This window comes from Biomphalaria glabrata, chromosome 11, assembly GCF_947242115.1.
Source record: "Biomphalaria glabrata chromosome 11, xgBioGlab47.1, whole genome shotgun sequence".
Taxonomy (NCBI): domain Eukaryota; kingdom Metazoa; phylum Mollusca; class Gastropoda; family Planorbidae; genus Biomphalaria; species Biomphalaria glabrata.
The window spans coordinates 5811090-5833262 of record NC_074721.1 but is presented as its reverse complement, the minus strand read 5'-3'; the positions used below and the strand labels follow the sequence as shown (position 1 = coordinate 5833262).

The 22173-nt window shown below is 36.3% G+C and overlaps 2 protein-coding genes across 4 annotated transcripts; both read right to left on the bottom strand.

Moving 5' to 3' along the window:
• Positions 1 to 2308: 2308 nt before the first annotated feature.
• LOC129921716 (uncharacterized) lies at positions 2309 to 6345 on the bottom strand. Its single transcript, XM_056004271.1, has 3 exons — positions 6330 to 6345; positions 3420 to 6175; positions 2309 to 2739 (listed from the first exon to the last, which is right to left on the bottom strand). The coding sequence occupies exons 1-2, from the start codon at positions 6343 to 6345 to the stop codon at positions 5229 to 5231; spliced, it is 963 nt and encodes a 320-aa protein (XP_055860246.1). The 3' UTR covers positions 2309 to 2739; positions 3420 to 5228.
• A 45-nt stretch (positions 6346 to 6390) lies between these two features.
• On the bottom strand, positions 6391 to 10523 carry LOC106051797 (uncharacterized). 3 transcript variants are annotated; one of them, XM_056004916.1, is made up of 3 exons: positions 10415 to 10523; positions 9751 to 9913; positions 6391 to 7583 (listed from the first exon to the last, which is right to left on the bottom strand). In XM_056004916.1, exons 2-3 carry the CDS (start codon positions 9909 to 9911, stop codon positions 6467 to 6469), a joined length of 1278 nt encoding a protein of 425 aa, XP_055860891.1. In that variant the 5' UTR covers positions 9912 to 9913; positions 10415 to 10523; the 3' UTR covers positions 6391 to 6466. The 3 variants fall into 3 exon arrangements, with proteins under 3 accessions (XP_055860891.1, XP_055860889.1, XP_055860890.1); XM_056004914.1 differs by lacking the exon at positions 10415 to 10523 and adding an exon at positions 10322 to 10388; XM_056004915.1 differs by lacking the exon at positions 10415 to 10523 and adding an exon at positions 10058 to 10244.
• Positions 10524 to 22173: the final 11650 nt, after the last annotated feature.

Below are 22173 nucleotides of genomic sequence, written 5' to 3'. Positions count from 1 at the left end.
AAGAAACAATGTTGCGTTGCAGTGCAGCTACAGTCAGACAATGAGGAACAATTGAGATAACTGCCAGCGTGATTCAACGTTGTTTCTAATTCATTCATAACTTCAAAAATCAGCAGACGACAAAGAATATTTTCTATTCGGGAACATTCCATACTTATAGTTATAGTATTTAAATATTTTTGCAAATCACATTGAAATTTGGGACTTGTTTGAAATTGAATATCAGCTTTATCAAAATAATTGTACGTTGTACATTTTTGATAATCCACCAACGTTACCATAAATTTTAAATAAACTTCATTCATTGAAGAGGTTTTCATTGCCAGACAATTGTAATATCTGTGAATAAAAAATGTGATGATCTTTAGAAGGCTTATATCATCTCTGTCTGTCTATCTGTCTGTCTATCTGGTAAAAAGTTTTCTTTCACACCCATTCACAGATCAAGTTGAGACTTTGCACAATTATTCATTGGCATAGACAAAACACGAATCAATAAAAAATAATCAATTAATCACTGGTAATTCATTATTTTGTTTATATACCAAAAAGGGAAATTCAAAATTCAGTACTAAAATATGACTAAAATATGTAGAGTTTTGTCACCTTAGATAATTGAACAGATTATTTATTATTATATTATATATTATTATGTGTTACCTAACTGAAATATCTACAATACATTTTGTTGCGCCTCTCTGCGTATTGCGCCACTTGATGGCGGCGCCCTGGACATCGTGCCTCCCTTTCCCTTCCCTCACTACGCTTCTGTACCAATGGTCTTTTAATTTGTTTCTTGGCCGCTGATCTTCATGTGGTATTATCTGAGCGGAGAAAAATGTCCCTTGTCTTAATGAAAATCTGGTAACCTTGCCAAAAACCTTGATCCAAGCCCATGCACTTTGTCTCCTTGATGAGTTGGTTTGGGTCCGGGGCAGGGCCGATTGCTCGATAATATAAACTTTGTAGCCTCGAGTAAAAGTAAATAAGTAAGTAAGTAAAACGTGCGCCAGGGGCGTGAAACTGTATTAGCGCCCCCCCCCCTTCCCGCTATTTTACATAAACATCACATAGAAAAATATAGGCTTATAAATTAAATGTATTTAATAATAATATAACACGAATAACCTTAGAATGATTTACTAAAACTAAAATATCTACAATGATTTTTTTGAATGTGGCGTCCTTGAGGGTGGCGCCCAGGGCATCGTGCCCCCTTACCCTCCCCCTCCTCATTACGGTGTTCTGTTTCTATTTCCCCACGGTTTACGAAGGTTTCATGTGACAAGAATAACGACAAACCACCTTTAGTTTACCCCAACTATTGACAGGTACACATACTGGTTAGGGTGAACTCAAGGCGCCCTAAAAATCCCGAAGCTCATAACCTAGTATTCCCAAGGATTCGAACTCAAAAACCCTCTGTTCGGAAGCAAAGCGCTATACCACTCAGCCCTTACGCCCCAGAAACAGAAGACCCAAACCCTAACCCCTTGCATTATCTGTCCTATACATCGCAAAGTCTTATAAGGGACCTTTACAAGCGTACGGGCTGTGCCAGCGCGAAGCGAGAACAGTCGTTAGAGAAGGGCTCAACACTGACCTGCAACGTCACAACCTGTTTAGACCAATAGCTCGTTGCCATGTCGTACTAACCTGCCCACAGGTCAGCGATCAGGCCTTCTATTACGATTGGCCTCGCGCGGAGCTAGCGCTATTGCTAAAACAACCAAACTACAAATCACAAAGCTTATATTAAGTGTATCAATTAGTTTGAATCAGTCATGTTATTAAATTTGAAATAGATTTAGACTAACAATAATAATCTGTGTTATTTGAATTTTTTTATTAATTGCGTTTAGGGCGATTTTATGCTTTTAGTTTTCTCAATACGCTATGATCCTATCACTTGCCTGAACCAGTTGAAATGGAGTGAGGAAGATCGCTTTGCAAATATAGTTAAAGGGAACTACATGAACACGATATTGTGGGCTAAAGCCTTCTCTGGCTTCTTAAGCCAACACGGTAACCATTCTACTAGCGAAGAGTCTATGAATAAGGAAGATTGTATAGTTATCTATTGTTTCTATTTCATGTTTGGGTTCACTAAGCCTCAGACGAAAATATCTAAGGGGGACAAATTTAGCTTATAATAACATCGTCAGTCAAGTACAGATTATGTCCCTTGTTTAAGATACAAAAATAAATTATTGCCAATAGTTAATTAACTAAATGATTAATTTTTTAAAATTGATTCTTATGTTGTCAGGTAAAAGAAATAATTGTGCGAAATATTATCATGATCCCAAAATATGGTATTGGAGACATAACGTGTACAAACTTTTGTCCAGGCTGAGTAAGTTCGTATTAGCTTTCTAGCAATGAGTAAGAAGGTTAAATTTAGACTAGTAGAAGATAGAGCCATGTCGAAGTAGCAGGCTCTACGCATTTTCTGATTTCATAACATGCCGTTTAATTTGTTCGCATCTCATTTACATTTCAGTATAAACCTTGTTGCATTTATTTATGCGTTTTTTTTAATAAAATGTATTCCATTTGTACGTATTTCACGTTAAGTCGGCACAAAATTCTCGAGCTCCTCCTTCTTCGCTAAAACTTGAAATGTCTCGCTATTCAGTGTCATTTTAGCACAAACCACTTCTCCAATACATTCTTTACACACAGTGATGATGCAAGCCACACAAATCATAGACACCAGATTGGTCCCGGTCCTCATTTCTGAAAGAAAATTTACGAAAAAAATCTCTAAAAAAATGTAAAAAAAAAATGTATCATTAACGTTGTGACTAAAAGACACAACTTTTTAGGTTGTTGAAAATACAACTTTTAAACAAGAGGTTCTCACGTGAGTAAATGTACGTTTGTTAAATAGAATGTCTTGAATGTCTGTCTCTATCTGATGAACTGCTAGTTACACAGTTGGATAGGAAATATTTCAACAGGATGTGAATCACATTAACTCTTTCTCTCCTAATTGACGATACCAACGTTGATTTGACCTCATTAAATTAAATTCATGTTTAAGTTTACAAACTTTACTTTATGTTAGATCTATATAAAAAGAGCATGCATTCCCCTTTAATTCTAGTCCAAATAAAACATTTTCTGATTACAAGCGACAAAGCTATTGAAGCTTAATCATAACAGGGGAGTGTAATAGTAGGCCTAATGAGCAAAAAGAAGAATTCCGTCAAAACGTGGAAAAAAATAATTACAGAGAGAAAGAGTTAAATCTGTAGCGTTAAAGTTATCTAGATATTTATTTTCATAAGTCAATGTTTATTTAAATAAAAATTAAAGCACTTTAAATTTGCATATTTCTGCAGCTTACCTACGTCTAAAGCAGTATATAAACATTTAAATATTGAAACATATTAACGTTGGTATATAATACTTACTCCAGCACGAAGGAAGAAATCATTTAGACTCTTAACGGAAACACATTTACACTTTAAGAGGACTAAGTAAAGAAAAAACACTATTAACTGACGAAACACTAACGAGGAAGATAAACCCCTTACATTCGGCGATAACCTATCTGAAGTTGGAGCCAGTCATTTGTTGTTTATAAAAATACTAGCCTGATATGACCCGCGGCCTGCGGGCCTTAGGTTTTGTATTACTGATCTACTGGTTTGAATTTAGATCTATCTCAAACAAGGAGAATGTTCCCTTCACAAATTTGTTTTTTATTTTGCCAAGAAACTAAAAGCAGAGTGTGATATTGCGTTTACTGGTTCAGCGCACAAATATAAAGAACTGTGAAAATGGCCCGATTGGTTAAAAAGTTTTAAAAGAGATACAGTTAGGTAATTTTTGTATATATTAAGGGACCTCCGGTAGTGGTAGATTCATAAAACATATACTACGGTCTCCCCCATGATCTAAGAAACAGTTATAACAAGTTTTATCAAGACTGGTCAAACGGTTTCGATTTCTATGCGGGCAGTGGCGTAGCTAGCCATGTGCGAGTGGTGCAGGCCGCACGGGGTATCAAGTGGCATCAAACTAAAGATAAGTTTTCTTAATAAAATCAACGCTTTTACATATACGAACAAAGAGAAGCGGCTTAATTTTACACGCCTACTTTCTTCTTGATCACATTTTGTTACTCCATTGTTCAATATGCTGGTTTCATCTAGATCTAGAGCTTACAAATAAATGCCTTAGGCTCTAAAATGGCAAAATCTGGCACTTAATGGGCATCGCGAACAAGTTGAAGAAGAATGACAAAGACCGAATCTAGGTCAATTTTCGGGGTTTGTGAAATTACTATTCAAGTACGATCCACTCCTGAGACAACATTTGCTTCCAACTAACCTTAGTCCCAGACCATACACTTACATGTCTCCACAAATACAAAAAGTACCACGAAAAGAAACGACTAAATCTTTACATAAACCGTTATGAGATAATTACCTTCTTGTTACTTTTGAGTTTAGTGTTGTCAGATATAGTAACAAGGAAGACATTTAGAATACTGTCGAAACAATACAAACTTCACTTTTAACTATAACGTATACAGATAGAGAAAGGGACGTGGTGGCCGAGTGGTAGAGCACTTGGCATCACAACCAGGTATCCAGGATTTGAATCATAATGAAGACTGGGATTTTGAATTTCGGAAATTTTAGGTACAAAGACTACTGAAAAAATGTTTATAACAGTTTAGAACATTTTTTTTAACCTTTTTATTTATATTTAAATACAAAAACAATCAATGGCAAACAATGACAGTCACTAATTAAAAAATATTTTAATTCCATGTTGATGTTACCTTAACTTTGGTTTTCCAAAAAGATTATTTTTTGACAAAACAACAAGAAAAAACAACGCAGATCAGAAATAATGAATGACTATTGAATACAATACACGCTTATAGTTAAAGTCTAACAAAGTTGTCATAATGAAATTCCTTTTAAGGTTAAAATATTTTAACAAAGATATCAAGCCTTAACTTATGTTTCACTGAAACCTAGGTGTCTGAACTTCTTAAAATCTCTCTCATTAAAACTTTGGTATCCTGAGCAACTGTATGTTGGAGTTTCATTTTATGAACCCTGAGCATCCTTGGTCAGGATATAAAGTTGTGATGTAGCATCCTTTGTCAGGATATAAAGTTGTGCCCTGAGCATCCTTTGTCAGGATATAAAGGTGTGATGTAGCATCCTTTGTCAGGATATAAAGTTGTGATGTAGCATCCTTTGTCAGGATATAAAGTTGTGATGGAGCATCCTTTGTCGGGATATAAAGTTGTGCCCTGAGCATCCTTGGTCAGGATATAAAGTTGTGATGTAGCATCCTTTTGTCAGGATATAAAGGTGTGATGGAGCATCATTTGTCAGGATATAAAGTTGTGATGGAGCATCCTTTGTCGGGATATAAAGTCCTTGGTCAGGATATAAAGTTGTGATGTAGCATCCTTTTGTCAGGATATAAAGGTGTGATTGAGCATCCTTTGTCATGATATAAAGTTGTGATGTAGCATCCTTTGTCAGGATATAAAGTTGTGATGGAGCATCATTTGTCAGGATATAAAGTTGTGATGGAGCATCCTTTGTCGGGATATAAAGTTGTGATGGAGCATCTTTTGTCAGGATATAAAGTTGTGATGGAGCATCATTTGTCAGGATATAAAGTTGTGATGGAGCATCATTTGTCAGGATATAAAGTTGTGATGGAGCATCCTTTGTCAGGATATAAAGGTGTGATGGAGCATCCTTTGTCAGGATATAAAGTTGTGATAGAGCATCCTTTGTCAGGATATAAAGGTGTGATGGAGCATCCTTTGTCAGGATATAAAGTTGTGATGTAACATCATTTGTCAGGATATAAAGTTGTGATGAAGCATCCTTTGTCAGGATATAAAGTTGTGATGGAGCATCCTTTGTCAGAATATAAAGGTGTGATGGAGCATCCTTTGTCAGGATATAAAGTTGTGATGGAACATCCTTTGTCAGGATATAAAGTTGTGATGGAGCATCCTTTGTCAGGATATAAAGTTGTGATGGAGCATCCTTTGTCAGGATATAAAGGTGTGATGGAGCATCCTTTGTCAGGATATAAAGGTGTGATGGAGCATCCTTTGTCAGGATATAAAGGTGTGATGGAGCATCCTTTGTCAGGATATAAAGGTGTGATGGAGCATCCTTTCCTCAGTTTAAGTCAGAGAATCTATAACTGAAATAAGAAAATGTTTAGCCTGGCTATAAATATTTGTTCGAGTATCTCCAAAACCTGTACATTATTGGTCAAGGTATATTCAAGTAACTATCTCTAAAACTTGAAAATCCTAGGCCAGGTAATACTCATTTGTTGAATCATTTATCACTGAAACTTGAACATTCTTAGCCATGGTATAAGGATGTGTTGTAATATCTATCACTGAAACTTGAAAATTCTTAAACAAGACATAAGGATTTGTTGGGGTATTTATCACTGAAACTTAAACATTCTTAGCCAAGGTATAAGGATTTGTTGGAGCATCTAGCACTAAGTCCTGAACATCCTTACCCAGGATATAGGAACTTCTTGACGGATAGCTACCCCGAGAAATAGTATCTTCCCCATCATCTACAAGTGGTGGATTAGAGGTTTTTACATTTTGTGTACAGACCGTAGCACTTTGCATGCTCAGAGACGCCTTTTGGGAAAGTAGAAAATCATAATCATTTAAATCTAATCTAACTTTGTCGCCAAGTCTGGCATACTCTGTCCCGTCTTTTGTGTAAATATTTGTAGAAGAAATAGAGGTAGATCTTGTTTGGAAATTCGAAGTTTCTATCCGGTCTTCGGTGCTCATACAGTTAATGTAATTGTTAGTCTTTAGTTGGCATACATGATAGTCAATCACGTCCATATCACTGATGACAGAAGTATTATAAGTTATACCCTGTGTATTGGACTGAGCTATATCAATTGTAGGGATGTTATTCTTGTTTTCGTTCATTGTTAAATCATATCCGTTTTGAGCAGTTTTTCTTCTTGAAGTATTCTTAGTATAAAAATAGTAAACCGCTAGAACAGCAATGCAAATGATAGACGTACAAACCACGACAACGATTATGATCGCATTTGTATTTGTCGAGTGTGTGCTATTCACTGAAAGACTTTTGTTCAACTTTTGTTGATTTTCAAATACTGTAGATGTGCCGTAGTTTGACTGAGCGGATGATTGTATATGTTGTGTGAAATTAGTTGTAGTTGTAGTTGTAGTTGTACCTGAATTAAGAAACAATGTTGCGTTGCAGTTACAGTCAGACAACGAGGAACAATTGAGATGACTGCCAGCGTGCTTCAACGTTGTTTCTAATTCATTCATGACTTCAAAAATCAGCAGACGACAAAGAATATTTCCTATTCGAGAACATTCCATACTTAAAGTTATAGTATTTACACATTTTTGCAAATCACATTGAAATTTGGGATTAATGTCAAATTGAATATTAGCACTATTAAAAATATTGTACGTTGTGAATTTATGATGATCCTCCAACGTTACCATAAATTTTAAATAAACTTCATTCATTGAAGAGGTTTCCGTTGCTATACAATTGTGATATCTGTGAATAAAAAATTTGATGATTTTTGGAAAGCTTATATCTAATTCTGTCTGTCTGTCTATCTGTCTGTCCTTCTGGTAATAAAGTTTTCTTCCACACCCATTCACAGATCAAGTTGAAACTATGCACAATTAGTCATTGGCATAGACAAAACACAATTCCAGTTTAAAAAAATCAATTAATCATACAAAAACGGGTTAATTAATCATTCATTATTAAGATATGACTAAATGTGTAGGGTTTTATCCCCTTAGATTATTGAACAAATTATTTATTATTATATATTATTATATTATATATTATTATTTATTATCTAACTGAAATATCTACAATAATTTTTTTGCGCCTTTTTGTATATTGCGTCTACTTGAGTGTTGCGCCCGGCGCATAATACCTCATTTTCCCCCCTCACTACGCTTCTGTTCAAATGTTCTTTTAATTTGTTTCTTGACTGTGGCCGCTGATCTTAATGTGGTATTATTCGAGCCGAGAAAATGTCCCTTGCCTTAACGAAAATCTGGTAACCTTGCTAAAGAAAACTTTATTCAGGTCCTAGCACTTTGTCTACTTAAAGAGCTGATTTGTGCTCGAGGTAGGGCCGTTCGCTCGATAATATAAACTTTGTACCCTCGACACAGAGGCGTTTCGAGCAAAACGTGCGCTAGGGGCAAAGAACTCTATTAGCGCCCCCACCCCATTTTCCACGCTTGTAAATAAAAAGTATTCAATAATAATATAACACAAATAACCTTAGAACATATTACCTAACTAAATAAAGAATATTTTTTGGCACCTAAGGGTGGCGCCCCCCCTGAGGCTGGCGCACTGGGCATCGAGGCCTCCTATCCCCCTTCATTACGCCTCTACCTCGACATGCGTACGTTTTTTTCTGATTCACAAAATTTACGAGGGTGTCATGTGGCAATCATAGCGACAAACCACATTTACTTTACCACAACTATTGGCAGGTACTTATTGGGTAGGGTGGACTCAAGGCGCCCTTACAATCCCGAAATTCAAAACCCAGCATTCACAATTATTTGAAGTCGAGACCACTCTGTTCAGAAGTCAAGAGTTTTATAACTCAGCCACCAGACCCCAGAAACAGAAGACCTTTGCATTATCTGTCCTACCGATCGCAAAGTCTTACAGAGGAACTTTCGCGAAGCGAGACCATTCGTCATAAAAGGCCTCAACACTGACCTGCTACGTCACAACCTGTGGGCAGTTTAGACCAAGAGCTCGGTGTCATGTCGTGCAGACCTGCCCACAGGTCAGCGATCAGGACTTCTATAACGGTTGCCTTGCTAGCGCTATTGCTAATAAAACCTAACTACAAAAACAAAGCTTATATTTTAAATGTATTAATTAGTTTGGATCAGTCATGTCATTAAATTTGAAATAGATCTAGACTAACAATAATAAATCTGTGCAATTTGAAATATTTTTCTACCAATTGTTTGCGTTTAGCGCGATTTCATGCTTTTATCTTTCTCAATACGCTATGATCTTATCACTTATCTGGACCAGATGAAAAGTGGTGGGTGGGGTGGGGGAGGTAGATCACTTTGTAAATGTATTGAAAGGGACTGACCTGAATTCGAACAGGCTTCTGAAGCCACCGCGGTAACCATTGTACTTGCATAGAGCTTATGGAAGAGTGTATTGTTTGTGTTCACTAAGCCTTAGTCTCAGACGACAATATATAAGGATGAACAATACAGCTTATAATAACATCATAGTCAAGTACAGATTATTTCCCTTGTTCGAGATACAAAAAAAAACCAACTTATTGCTAATAGTTTATTAACTAAATGGTGAATTTTTTAAAAATTGATTCTTATGTTGTCAGGTAATAGAAATAATTGTGCGAAATTTCACCATGATCCGAAGATAGAGTGTTGGTGACATAACGTGTAGACACTTTTGTCCAGACAGAGTGAGTTCGTATTAGCTTTCTAGCAATGAGTAAGAAGGTTAAATTTAGACTAGTAGAGGATAGAGCCATGTCGAAGTAACAGGTTCTACGCATTTTCTGATTTCATAACATGCCGTTAAATTTGTTCGCATCTCATTTACATTTCAGTATTAACCTTGTTGCATTTATTTATGCCTTTTTTTAAAATAAAATGTTTTCCATTTGTACGTACTTAACGTTAAGTAATACCTCGGCACAAAATTCTCGAGCTCCTCCTTCTTCGCTAAAACTTGAAATGTCTCGCTATTCAGTGTCATTTTAGCACAAACCACTTCTCCAATACATTCTTTACACACAGTGATGATGCAAGCCACACAAATCATAGACACCAGATTGGTCCCGGTCCTCATTTCTGGAAGAAGATTTACAAAAAAACGATTTCTTAATAATAAAAAAATGTATCAATCATTAACCTTGTGACTAAAAAACACAACTTTTTTTTATGTTGTTGAAAATACAACTTTTAAAGAAGAGGTTCTCACGTGAGTAAATATACCTTCGTTAAATTAGATGTCTTGAATGTCTGTCTCTATCTGATGATAACTGCTAGTTACACAGTTGGATAGGAAATAGTTCAACAGGATGCGGATCACATTAAACAAATAGCGTTAAAGATTTTTATTTTTATTAGTCAATGTTTATTTAAAAAAAAAATTTAAAGCACTTTCAATTTACATTTATTGGTCAGCTTACCTACGTCTAAACCAAAACTTAAGCATTCAAAAAATGAAACATAGTAACATTGGTATACATTACTTACCACTAAAAGAAGAAAGTAAACTTTGAAACCTTTGGCGGAAACACATTTGCACATTAAGTGGACCAACACTAACCCAACTATTAAACGACTTACAGAACATTAAGGAAGTTAATCCCATCTGATCCAGTGATAGCCTCTCTGAAGTTACAGCCAGTCATTTGTTGTTTATAAAACATTTACTTTACGCCTACGTAGATAAAAAAAAAATAAAAAAATATGAAAAAAATATATATATATTGTTGTGGATGTTTAGTAAAACAGATTACAGATAGATGTCTGGGATGTAGATTTAGGTCTAGATGGAGTTCGTTCAACCAACAACATATAACAACTTGTAAAATATACTTAAGATAAACGATAGATACTTAACATACGTGTTTAATCCAGAAAATGAAGGGGCACAGTCCAAATGTGGACAGTTACTACAGATGAAGGTCTCGCCATTAACTAAGAGGAGTGAGTCATTCGTCATCTTACTAATGTCTACTACCGTTAAAATCTATCCCATAATTCCTTATTTAGTTAATTCCCATAATTCCTAGGTCCCTCTAAAATAGTCTAATTATAATCTCGTCAAATTCCCAATAAAGTCTATAACAATATATATATATATATATATATATATATATATATATATATATATATATATATATATATATATATATATATATATATATAAACTAATGAATTATTTCAATATAATTAGTGTTACATCGCTTGTAAACATGACCTACGACCCATTCTAGAAGGACTATGAAGGTTGACACAATGGAAACATCAAACTTTGTAGATGACAATGTCCACCGAGAAATGTTCTAATGATGTCATACTCACCTATACCTGTAAAGACACAAAGATAAAGGGACATTTCTTATTCCATATTTTAGGACAAATTCGTACAAGTTCTTCTTCCCCAGTACTACTCTAGCAAGGAACGTCTTGTCTGAACCAGTCCAGGACTTAGCAGGGATAAAGTCTTTAATTAACAAGCACGACTTATTAGCACATGAGTTCGCGTAGGTCGTGTTAAAAAAGATAATAGTGTCAGGTTAGCAGCAGTATGGGCCCTTTCATTGGTTGATACAGCAAGATCAATCGTTAGTTTTCTTTCGGCTTATGTCACTTTCCATTGTTCTCATAGAATCTGGTGACTGCTGTCCGGAGGAAACTCCAGCTACCCGTCACCTCAGCGTGGCCCTCCGGTGGAAACGTCCAGGGATGGAACTGGATAGTCAAAGAACGAGTAGCGAACCAGGCCTTCTAGTAGGTCTCCCTGGGTGAGCTTTTTTTTTTTTTTTTATCTCACTCGGGGTGGGGATGGAACAAGTAACCTACAACCCAGTCCAAAAAGTCCGTCACGCCGTTCCACAAAGGGTGTCGTCATCAGTTCCGGATTGCTGGATTGGCGACCCTCGCACCGGACAGTTGCGGTTACATTATAGGAATATGAGACAAGCTCCCCGCAGTTAGCACTGTCCTTGACACTTATAGCGGGTGACGAAGCATCGGGGACGGTGCGCTGTGTACGCCGCACGGCCCGGTCTGGCCAGTCAATCGATATGGCCGTCTACCGTTGGGTGCCCTCAGACAGGACATGGGATGAAGAATCCCAATGTCCAGGCCTGGTGGTTGGATAAAAACCTTTCTAACTACCAACGGGATGAACGGCGCCTATCGGCGCCGATTCCCTACTGGACTTCATCGAAGGTGACTGCTGTATCCTTAATCTTAAAATTGAATAGCAGGTATTGTCAAAAAAATAAAAATTGTAAGGGGTTTCAAACTCCAATTCCTTTTGGCTACACTCATGTTATTCGGTGATTGTTGTTTGCAATCATTTTTATATAAGAGGAAGTTTTAACATCAAAACCACATTGAGGGGGGATTTTAAACTGAAAACTCCCTTGCCTGCACAGGGGCAAGTGATGGTTTAACATAAAATCTCATCTAAAATAAACAAAATCAAAACAAGAAATCAGTCACAGAATTCCATATTCCCCCTGAGGGTGGGGATTTCATTCCGTAGGGGGGGGGAGGGGGCTGAAACCCCAAGGAACCCCCCCTCCGGCTACTCACATGTTTGGCTTGCTACTTTGGCTTATCCAGGGCGTTATGATTCAAACTATTTTGAGGACATAGAGATTGGGGAATGGACGGTGTATCTGGCGCTTAGAAAACAACTTAAGAAAACATAAAGAAACTAGAACAAATACAACAAAAGAACGGTGACATTTATAACAAACGAATACTCAAATTTGATTAGAGTAACACCTAAAGTAAAATCACTAAACTTTGAGACACTTAGGGACAAAAATATAAGAAGTAAGGTAGCTATAGGACACATTAAACCATAATTTACAAATAGAAAAACAAAAGCTAATGAAATACTCAGAAAGACACAAAGACAGAGGCACATTTCTTATTCCATACGTTAGAACAAATTCATACTAGTGCTCCTTCTTCCCTAAAGCCAATAGAGAATGGAATGGGTTGCCTGAATCAGCCAGGAAATGCAACGACGTAGAAGAGTTTATTAACATGCAGGACTAGATTGACACATGAAATGCTTAGGACGTAATTATATTCATTTTTGAAGTAACGTCTGTAATATAGAGGGGAGCGCGGTGGTCGAGTGGTTAAGCGCTTGGCTTCCCAACCTGAGCTCCTGGGTTCGAATCCAGGTGAAGACTTGGATTTACAATTTCGGAATTTTTAGGGCGCCCTGAGTCCACCCAACTCTAATGGGTACCTGACTTTAGTTGGGGAAAGTAAAGGCATTTGGTCGTTGTGCTGGCTACATAACACCCTGTTCGTTAACCGTTGGCCTAAGAAACAGATGACCTTAACATCATCTGCCCCATAGATCGCAAGGTCTGAAAGGGGAAACTTTACTTTTTTTTTTACTTCTCTCTGTAATATATAAGATAAGAAGAAGATAAGTCGAACACAACTAAGCTCAGGTAGAGATGCAGACGATGTGCAAACTACGTCTTGCGGCCCTGTCACACCCGTAACGTGATGCTATCTGGTCCTTTTTCAAACTACTGTGCACATTACATCATGAAGCCTTGGAGTCACTTAAAGACCCAATTCCATTCGACTTTATTTTCGTTCTTCTGCCGACGAATCAAATCGTGGCATTTGTAAGTGAGGTTTAGAAGACAGTAAGACTTGCCATCCCTGATCCAATGGCAGATTCGATGTGTGAGTGTGTAGATGGGGGAAGGTGGTTATGGCTATGGCCTAGCCCACTTTACCGATAATATATATAATAAACAATATATATTTTCTATACTTAGAGTTAGGATTTACTAGCTTTAGGGTTTGGTAAAAAAAAAATCGCTCCCTTCCTAGTCATCAGTTCTGGATCCACTAGTGCGCTGTTCTTGTCTAATAGTGTTTGTAACAAGAAAACATGAATTGTTTCAGAATATACTAAAACTCAACCATTGCTTTTATATAGCGCTACTTTCATGCTTATAAGTATGCTCAGAGCTAGCTATTGTCCAATCTTATTAGTGGATCAGTGGGGGGAAGGGGGTATTTGCGAGGAGTTTTTCCGTGCTGCCTTTCGGCGCCCAGTAAACACAACTCTGCTCAAGTCGGGTGTCGAACCTCGAGCCCTCTACACAGGTAGCCAAGCCAATCAAGTTCAAGCGTGCTTAAACTCTTGACCACGAATCCCACTTATAAATGTAAAAATATATTTTAAAAAATGATTTACTGTTTTATTTACTTGCGAAAATTTAAACTTCCTTATTTAACGGGAGATGTTACAGGGAGATAAAGCAGACGATCTGATAACAGGAGTGAGTTGCAATGATGCCTTCGATTACTTATAACTAAGGCTCTCATTTAACTCTTGTCTTTTAGCTTGCGTTAAGTCATCTGTCGAAAGTCGTGATTTTCTTAGTCCTTCAGCTGACCTTCGGTTGCTTTACCTCAAACGCATCTCTTGCCAGGGGCGTAACTAGGCATTTGGGGGCCCGGGGGGATTGACCTCTTGGGGGCCCCTTGCATTTTGACATTCGACATATGACATGAGATAATGTACGCAAATATATATAAGCCCAAAATCAAATTGGTTCAGTATATCAGTAAACTTAACAAAAAAATAATCATGAAGACTCTTTTAATGAATATTGCCGTTGTTTATTAGTTCAATAATGCACAAGTGACAACTCTCAATTGATATCGCTTCACGTAGTGCATTCTGTGCAGCAAAGACATCTATAACAACATCTACATCGATACTTTCTAGTATTTTTGACTTCACTGACAATAAAGCCATGATAAGCTTTTCTTGCGTCATTGTGCTCCTGAGATAGTTTTTGATGAACTTGAGCTTTGAGAATGATCTCTCATATGACGTAATGGAAGTGGCCTGAGTTAGCGGTATTCGGAGGAGGTTGCAAAGTTTGAGCACACGTAATTCCCATATGAAGCCTGTTTCCTCAATATGTCTATTGGTGATTGTATTACTGGTTTGTTGATGAAAAGTGCTCGTGCATCAATGACATCATTGAAAAAGCGATTTTCCATTTATTTCATCATACTGTTACAAATGAACAGTGATAGGTAGAGGTCAACGTATGACCCCGGCGAGATGACACAGCAGCTAGTGTTCCCTGGAATCTACATGTATAAACAAAGACAGGATGTGACGTGTCCACACGTGTTGTTCCAGGGGACGAACAGATCTAAGTAGGGGGACAGTTACTAATGAACAGTGACAGATAAAGGTCACTACGTGTGGCCCCGACTTGATGACACTGCAGCGAGTGTTTTCTGGAATCTACGTGTATAAATAAAGACAGGATGTGACGTTTCCTCACGTGTTATTTCAGAGGATACTAGCCGTGTTTGTGCAACTTTGGACAAGCGATTAGGGACTCTATATAAGCCAGAGAGTTAATGTTAAAGTCAGTCGTATGGAGTCGTGAGTGAGCCGTTACAGTCGATACAGACTATGTAAGACGTGTGCGGCTCTGTGGAAGAGAAATGTGTACGACTCGGTGCAAGTTAACTAGGGTAGAGTTAACTGGAGTGGACTACTGTCGTTAAAGTCTATACAGCGAACTACAGTGGACTTGAGCCGTTACAGTCGATACAGTCGATGTAAGACGTGTGCGGCTCTGATTCGGTAGACTTGAGTACGACTTGGTTCAGCTTTGGGAGACCTGGAGCGACACTGGGAAGTGTGTCGTTGGTCTGTTCTGTGGAATACGGCTCGAGGAAAGTTGAGAAGAGATGAATTGCAACGAAGTGAAGAGATGAATTGCAATTAAGTATAGCTAACTGTAAACTGACAGATATTGTACAGTCTTCTACGCTACATGTTACAGTAACGAATTGTTAGAGTTAATAGTCATTAAAGTTATATGAAACTAAAAGTTTAGTCGTCAAGTTCTTTGCTGTGTTTTTATTTGTGTGCCAACTAATACATCTAGCCAGAAAATTCAGAAATACGTAACAATACTGACATATTTCTTATTAAATTATAACTTTTCGACTAATTTACAAATTTAAAAAAATCTTATATGCTACAGCTATCTATAAAAAATAACACTTATGTTTAAGATTATAATGACAAGTGGCGCAGCGCAAGGGTGGTGAGTAGGAGCTATAATAACACATCAAAAAAGAAAAGGCCAATTTTTATCCGCCTTTAGTAAAATTGAGCCTTTGAAAACTAACCTATGAAAAGTTAACCTATGAAAAGTTAACCTATGAAAAGGTAACCTATGAAAAGGTAACCTATGAAAAGGTAACTAACCTTTGAAAAGTTAACTTATGATAAGATAACCTTTGGAAAGGTAACCTAGGCAAAGGTAACCTATAAAAAGGTAACTAACCTATGAAAAGGTAACCTGTGAAAAAGTAACCTATAAAAAGGTAACTAACCTATGGAAAGTAAACCTATGAAAAGGTAACCTATGAAAAGGTAATATATAAAACGAAACCCTAAAAAAAGTGAAGGATAACCAATGAAAACGATAATGTATGAAAGGTCAAACTAGGAATATGTAACCTTTAAAAAGGTAAAAGCTAACCCATGAAACGCCAACCTATTAAAATTTAACACATGAAATGTCCTGTGAAAAGTTAACCTATAAAAAGATGAGTTAAACTAAAAAAGTTAATTCATGCGAAGTTTTCATATTGGAACTTAATCTAAGGAACTTATTCTAGAGAACTTAATCTATGGAACTGCTAGTAAAGACCGGCACGGACACCAAAGCTCAAGACTGAATGGAACAAGAGAGTTAAAAGTGGAAAGACTTTCTGAGAAGAACCTTGGTTAACGTTTGTTTCTTTCTGGCCAGAATGAATCACTCCTTAGACATCGAGAATGAATCACTCCTTGGACATCGAGAATGAATCAATCCGCGGACATAGAAAATGAATCACTCCTTGGACATCGAGAATGAATCACTCCGTGGACATCGAAAATGAATCACTCCGTGGACATCGAGAATGAATCACTCCGTGGACATCGAGAATGAATCATTCCGTGGACATCGAGAATGAATCACTCCGTGGACATCGAGAATGAATCATTCCGTGGACATCGAGAATGAATCACTCCGTGGACATCGAGAATGAATCATTCCGTGGACATCGAGAATGAATCACTCAGTGTACGTCTTGAAAGATGTGAAGACAAATTGGAATTTCTTGAAATGAATGCAATTTCTATTCAGGTACCATCTACGCCTGACAAAACATTCGCTTTGAGCTAAACTTACTTCCAGACCGAATATGTACATGTCTTACAACTTCCAAACTAATTTGTTAAAATATTAATGAAACAAATCATGCAGTAAGTAAAACGTGTCTGTAATGACATCGTTCATCTCAAATCTAGAAAAAATTCCCAACTTCCAGTGTAAGTTATTTTTATGGATAATGATGAGGTATTTTTGTTTTCAAATTATGGATAATGGTACAGTGATAGTAATAACTTACAACTATGACTATTTTAAGTAGTATCATTTCTGTAATAGTAGTATATTTTACAGAAACAGTGGTCCTGATTTAAAACTTGGTGATGACTGGGGTTTCGAACTTCGGGATTTTTTAGAGCGCCCCTTGATTCCACCCAACTCTAATGGGTACCTAGCTTTAAAGTAAAGGCGGTTGATCTTTGTGATAGCCACACGACACCCTGCTCCTTATCCGTTGGCCAAAGAAACAGATGACCTTAATATCATCTGTTCTATTTTTTTTTATAGGAAACCTCAGAATTTGCGCTATTCAATTTTAGCTTTATCATCATAGGAATCCTTGGGTCTTAGGCCTCTTTTCTTTGCATCTTTTTTGGGCATTATATGCCTCTTTTAAGTGCCCTCTTGCCTCTTTTGTGTGCTTTTTAAAAAATATTTTTATTTGTAAGTTCTCATAATTCACAAGTATTAAATGATAAACAATTGAAAAGTGATTAACCTAAAAATATAATAATAGTAATAGAAATCTGACCAGGTATTTTGGAATAATTTACGTCAATCAGCTTTCATTATGACAAGTTTATGACTATACATGTTTTAAATATTTTACGCTCAGAAATTCCTACCTAGACCAGACATTGTTGACGTCACCTATGTTTACTAAGAGTTGGAAAGTACTCATACGTAACTGTAGTTCAGCACACATGGAAACCCCAATAAATCCTGTGATGATGCAAGCCACACGCATCCAGCAAACGTTTCTGCTTGATATCATTCTTTTCTTTCTTTAAGAAAATAGATACAAAACATTTTGCTGTTAAAAAAAAATAAAAATAATCAATACAATTTCTCTAAAGCTAAAACCCATTTTCTTTTGCAAAATGTAAAAAAAAAATATATATATATCCTATTTTTATTGTTAGATGTTGCAGACAACTGAATCAGAATTGATGTCAAATATTTTAACTGTCGCAGCAATTTTGTTGCAGCAAAATATTTTTAACGCTTTATATATATATATATAAAGTATGTATATATATATATATGGCTCCTTATGTCTGGGAAGACAATGGAAGCGCACAGGTGCATCATTGGCTTTGGTTACGTCTTGAGACGTGGTAGAATCTGGTGTGACTGATCAAGCGGATTCTGGAGCGGCAGAGTTTGAAACAGTTCGTGCATGTGTGTGCATCCACATCAGTGCATCTACAACAAAAGAATATCATGATGCCTTAGTGTATTAATCAGCCCATATATCCCAAAGAGAGAACTTGCACTCTATTGACTCAAAACATTCTTGAGTCGCGTTTTTCAGTTAAATGTATAGTTCTCGGGATTTTTAGCGCATGAACCAAATGCTAGGAACTCGCCCCTCCCCCCCAATTGAGCTCAGAAAACTACATGCTTTACTATATTCAAAGAGAAAATTAAAACCAATGTGTTGAAAACTTTGTTAGATTAGTTTGTTGTAGCGTTTTGAGTAAGTTTTCTAACAGCGTTTTATAAATTAAATTATCATTATTATTAAATAATTTCAAGAGGATATGAATCATAATTAGCATTTTTTTTCAAATATTCACTTCCCTAAACAATGTGTTCCTGTTTACATTTAGTTTGGCCCATTAAGAAGGAAAGAGGAAACAACCAATTACCGAAACAGTCGATGAATAAACAAGTATTCAACTAATTACGGAAACAAGACTTAACAGCCGTTGTATATCACCTTGACAAGCATGCGTATACCTTTATCATCACTTGTCATAATGAAAGCGGATTGACGTAAAGTAATCCGAAATACCTGGTCAGATTTAGAATTATTATCTGCAAGATTTTAAATTAGCACTTTACGCCAGAGACTTTGTCCAACATGGAATGCACAAGAGAAACATCAGGTCGCCGGGAATACTGTGCTTACTGCCTTCTTAACTAACAAGAGCAAGAGTTGGTCTTAGCTCCAACAGTTTCCCAAAGAGTCGAACATACTCGACTTAGATGGCAGTAGTGCATATCACCATAGAGGTAAAGCACAAGGATCAATGAGTGCAGGTACCGCAGAGACCTGTATAAATAAACTCAATCAACCTGAACCAGTGTGAATAAAGAAAGTAGAGGCCTCACCAAAAAATCTTGCTTAGGAATTTCACTCAATAAAAGTTGATACTTATTACACATATGATTAATAATCCGCGCTATTTTATTGACGCTCTCTTGTCTTCGTTTCTTATTTGCTTTTCAGGTAGAACTTTTGTGGTTATGACAGAATACTAGGTTAATGTAGACCTAAACAATAACTTGTAAAGTAAAGGTATGTTTCAAAGAGGTTAACCCCTAGACACGCATGCACAGAGAGAAAGAGAAAGAGAGAGAGAAAGAGATGGAGAGAGAGAGAAGAGAAGAAAATAGAAAGACGTCTGGAAGAAAAAAGAAAGCCAATGATATAGAGTGAAAGTTAAACAATGAGAAATTCTGAGTTAAAACTCAAGAGAGAGAGAGTAAAATAAACAGGGACGCAGAGATTGGTTGATAAATACAGAATTAAATGAAAGATGATAAGATAGAAAGTGTGATAGACTTTACTGGGAATTTGACGAGATTATAATTAGACTATTTTAGACGGACATAGGAATTATGGGAATTAACAAAATAAGGAATTATGGGATGGATTTTAACGGAACGATCAACAACGACTCACTCCTCTTAGTTAATGGCGAGACCTTCTTTTGTAGTAACTGTCGACATTTGGACTGTGCCCCTTTCATATTGGATTAAAGTTATGTATTAATATTCATACAGTTTTCTTAAGTATTTTATACAAATCGTTGTATGTTGTTGGGTTGAACGAACTCCATCTAGACCTAAATCTACATCTCAGACATCTGTAATCAGTATTTACTAAACAACCCACAACAATAGATAACGGGACAGACAACAACTTACAATGTACAGACATTTTTTTTACAAAACCTATATCAACTCAGTCCGTCTGTCTAGAACAATGTGTGTTCATTCTCCCATACCCATTCTCATATCAAGTCCAAATTGTACACTGTCACAGTCTCGGTTGACATAGCCTATTATATGTTCATCTCGGGTCATGAGGGTGAAACTCCTTCTATAGCAACAGGAATTAAGAATGACTAAATCGACACTTGGTCAGTATTAACCTAAAGAGTCGACAAGGTGGTCACTGACGGTCGGTAGAATCTCTTGGTCACTTGGAGAGAGCAGTTACTTTTAAGCAGTCGAAGTCAGTAGTATTTTTGGTCCGTTGCGGACAGTAGGAACTTGAGTTAAGTTGAGAGTAGTCACTTGAAGTCAGTAAGACAATACACGTATTTTGATAGCTATTTCGTATTTGGAGCTGGATACATATTATTATTGTTTAGTGTTACCCGCTGTGATGCGGACGTAGTCTTGTAGTCTATTCTGGAGAACTTATCATGTTGGATATATTTGATACCTCTGTAATGCGGATGTGATCATATTTCTTATTGGATTATGTCTTTACCAAGAAGTGCATTATTATTATGAAATAAACGTTATATTTTGTCTGTTAAAGTGGATTTAAGTCAATCTGTAATATCTATGTTTGTCACGTGTTAATTTGACACACGAACCCAGCATTCTTCAACTATACACAACAAGCCCGTTACATACACAACTATTTGTACAACCGCTCTCCTATTTAAAAAGTTCACAAAATTATTATATGCTTTTTAAAATGGATGGATCATCAATATTTTCATTTTTTGTACACCGGAGACACTATTTATGAAAACAGTCTTAATTAGAGCGGGAAATAAAAATAAATGCTATTAATATTACATATGGTTGATTGCTCCTTACTTTAACTCTTTCTCTCCGTAATTATTTACCACATTCTGGTAAAATCAACGTTGGTATCGTCATTTAGGAGAGAAAGAGTTAAGACTGTATCATCGCTACTTATTGACTAGGGAATGTGAAGATGATCAAGACGTCTGTATCTAGTCACTCAATTAATTTCTCTATGTGTTGTGTTTGTTCTCAGTGTGGGAGGTTGTTGGTTGCTGCTTTTAATTAAAAAAAAAATAAGGCTTGTCTTCGAGCACAAGTTCAATTATGATAATAAAAAAATGAATTTTAGTGTTATTATTGGTCTTGATTTGGATTACATTCAACATTATGAAGTTAATACAACAGTTTGTCAAAATAAGTAGATCACAGACGGGTCTTCGTGCTACGTACAATATTGAATTCTTTGTTTTTCATTATACTCAGAAACATTCAATATATTAGATGTAGATACTTCAGACGAATACGAACGAAAACGACATGAAATAAACAACTTTGGTAATAAATGTAATGACAAATTTGATTTTATTATTACAGCAATATGACAATTTTTTATGATTTACACTTTAAAGCATGTATATAAAGAATTTATCTTTAACGTCATAAAGAATATGTCAGTCGTTACAATAGAAAGTTACCAGTGTGCAACCACAGCGAACAATATCAAAGCTAGTAATGAGATTTAAAACGAAAATCTTATGCCTAAACAAAAAATAAAACCCAACAAGTCTTTTATCATTATATCTAAATAAAACCCAACAAGTCTTTTATCATTATATCTAAATAAAACCCAACAAGTCTTTTATCATTATATCTAGATAAAACTAGGTTACGAAGACAGTTTGAAACATAAACTAGGAATCGGCTTCCAAAGTTGTTTACTATGGCATGTTAAAAGACAGGTTTCAATATTTTTAACATGAATAGCAGAAACTATGAATTAAAAACTATTACCAACTACAACCGCAAATACAAAAAAGAAGAGACGAAAGTGCTGCCAATATTAGTTAGTCAGACTGACGACATGATACCACAGGATGCCTGCATAGTCAATTTTTAAAAATTAAACTT

What these genes read in the sequence shown, in the direction of transcription:
- LOC106051797 (XM_056004914.1), bottom strand. Translation starts at nt 10,367, where the DNA reads ATGTGTTTCCGCCAAAGGTTTCAAAGTTTACTTTCTTCTTTTAGTG. An exon ending in TTTACTTTCTTCTTTTAGTG is followed by an intron (nt 9,914 to 10,321) that starts GTAAGTAATGTA and finishes ATCTTCTTCCAG; the next exon opens with AAATGAGGACCGGGACCAAT. An exon ending in CTCGAGAATTTTGTGCCGAG is followed by an intron (nt 7,584 to 9,750) that starts GTATTACTTAAC and finishes TTTTATTCACAG; the next exon opens with ATATCACAATTGTATAGCAA.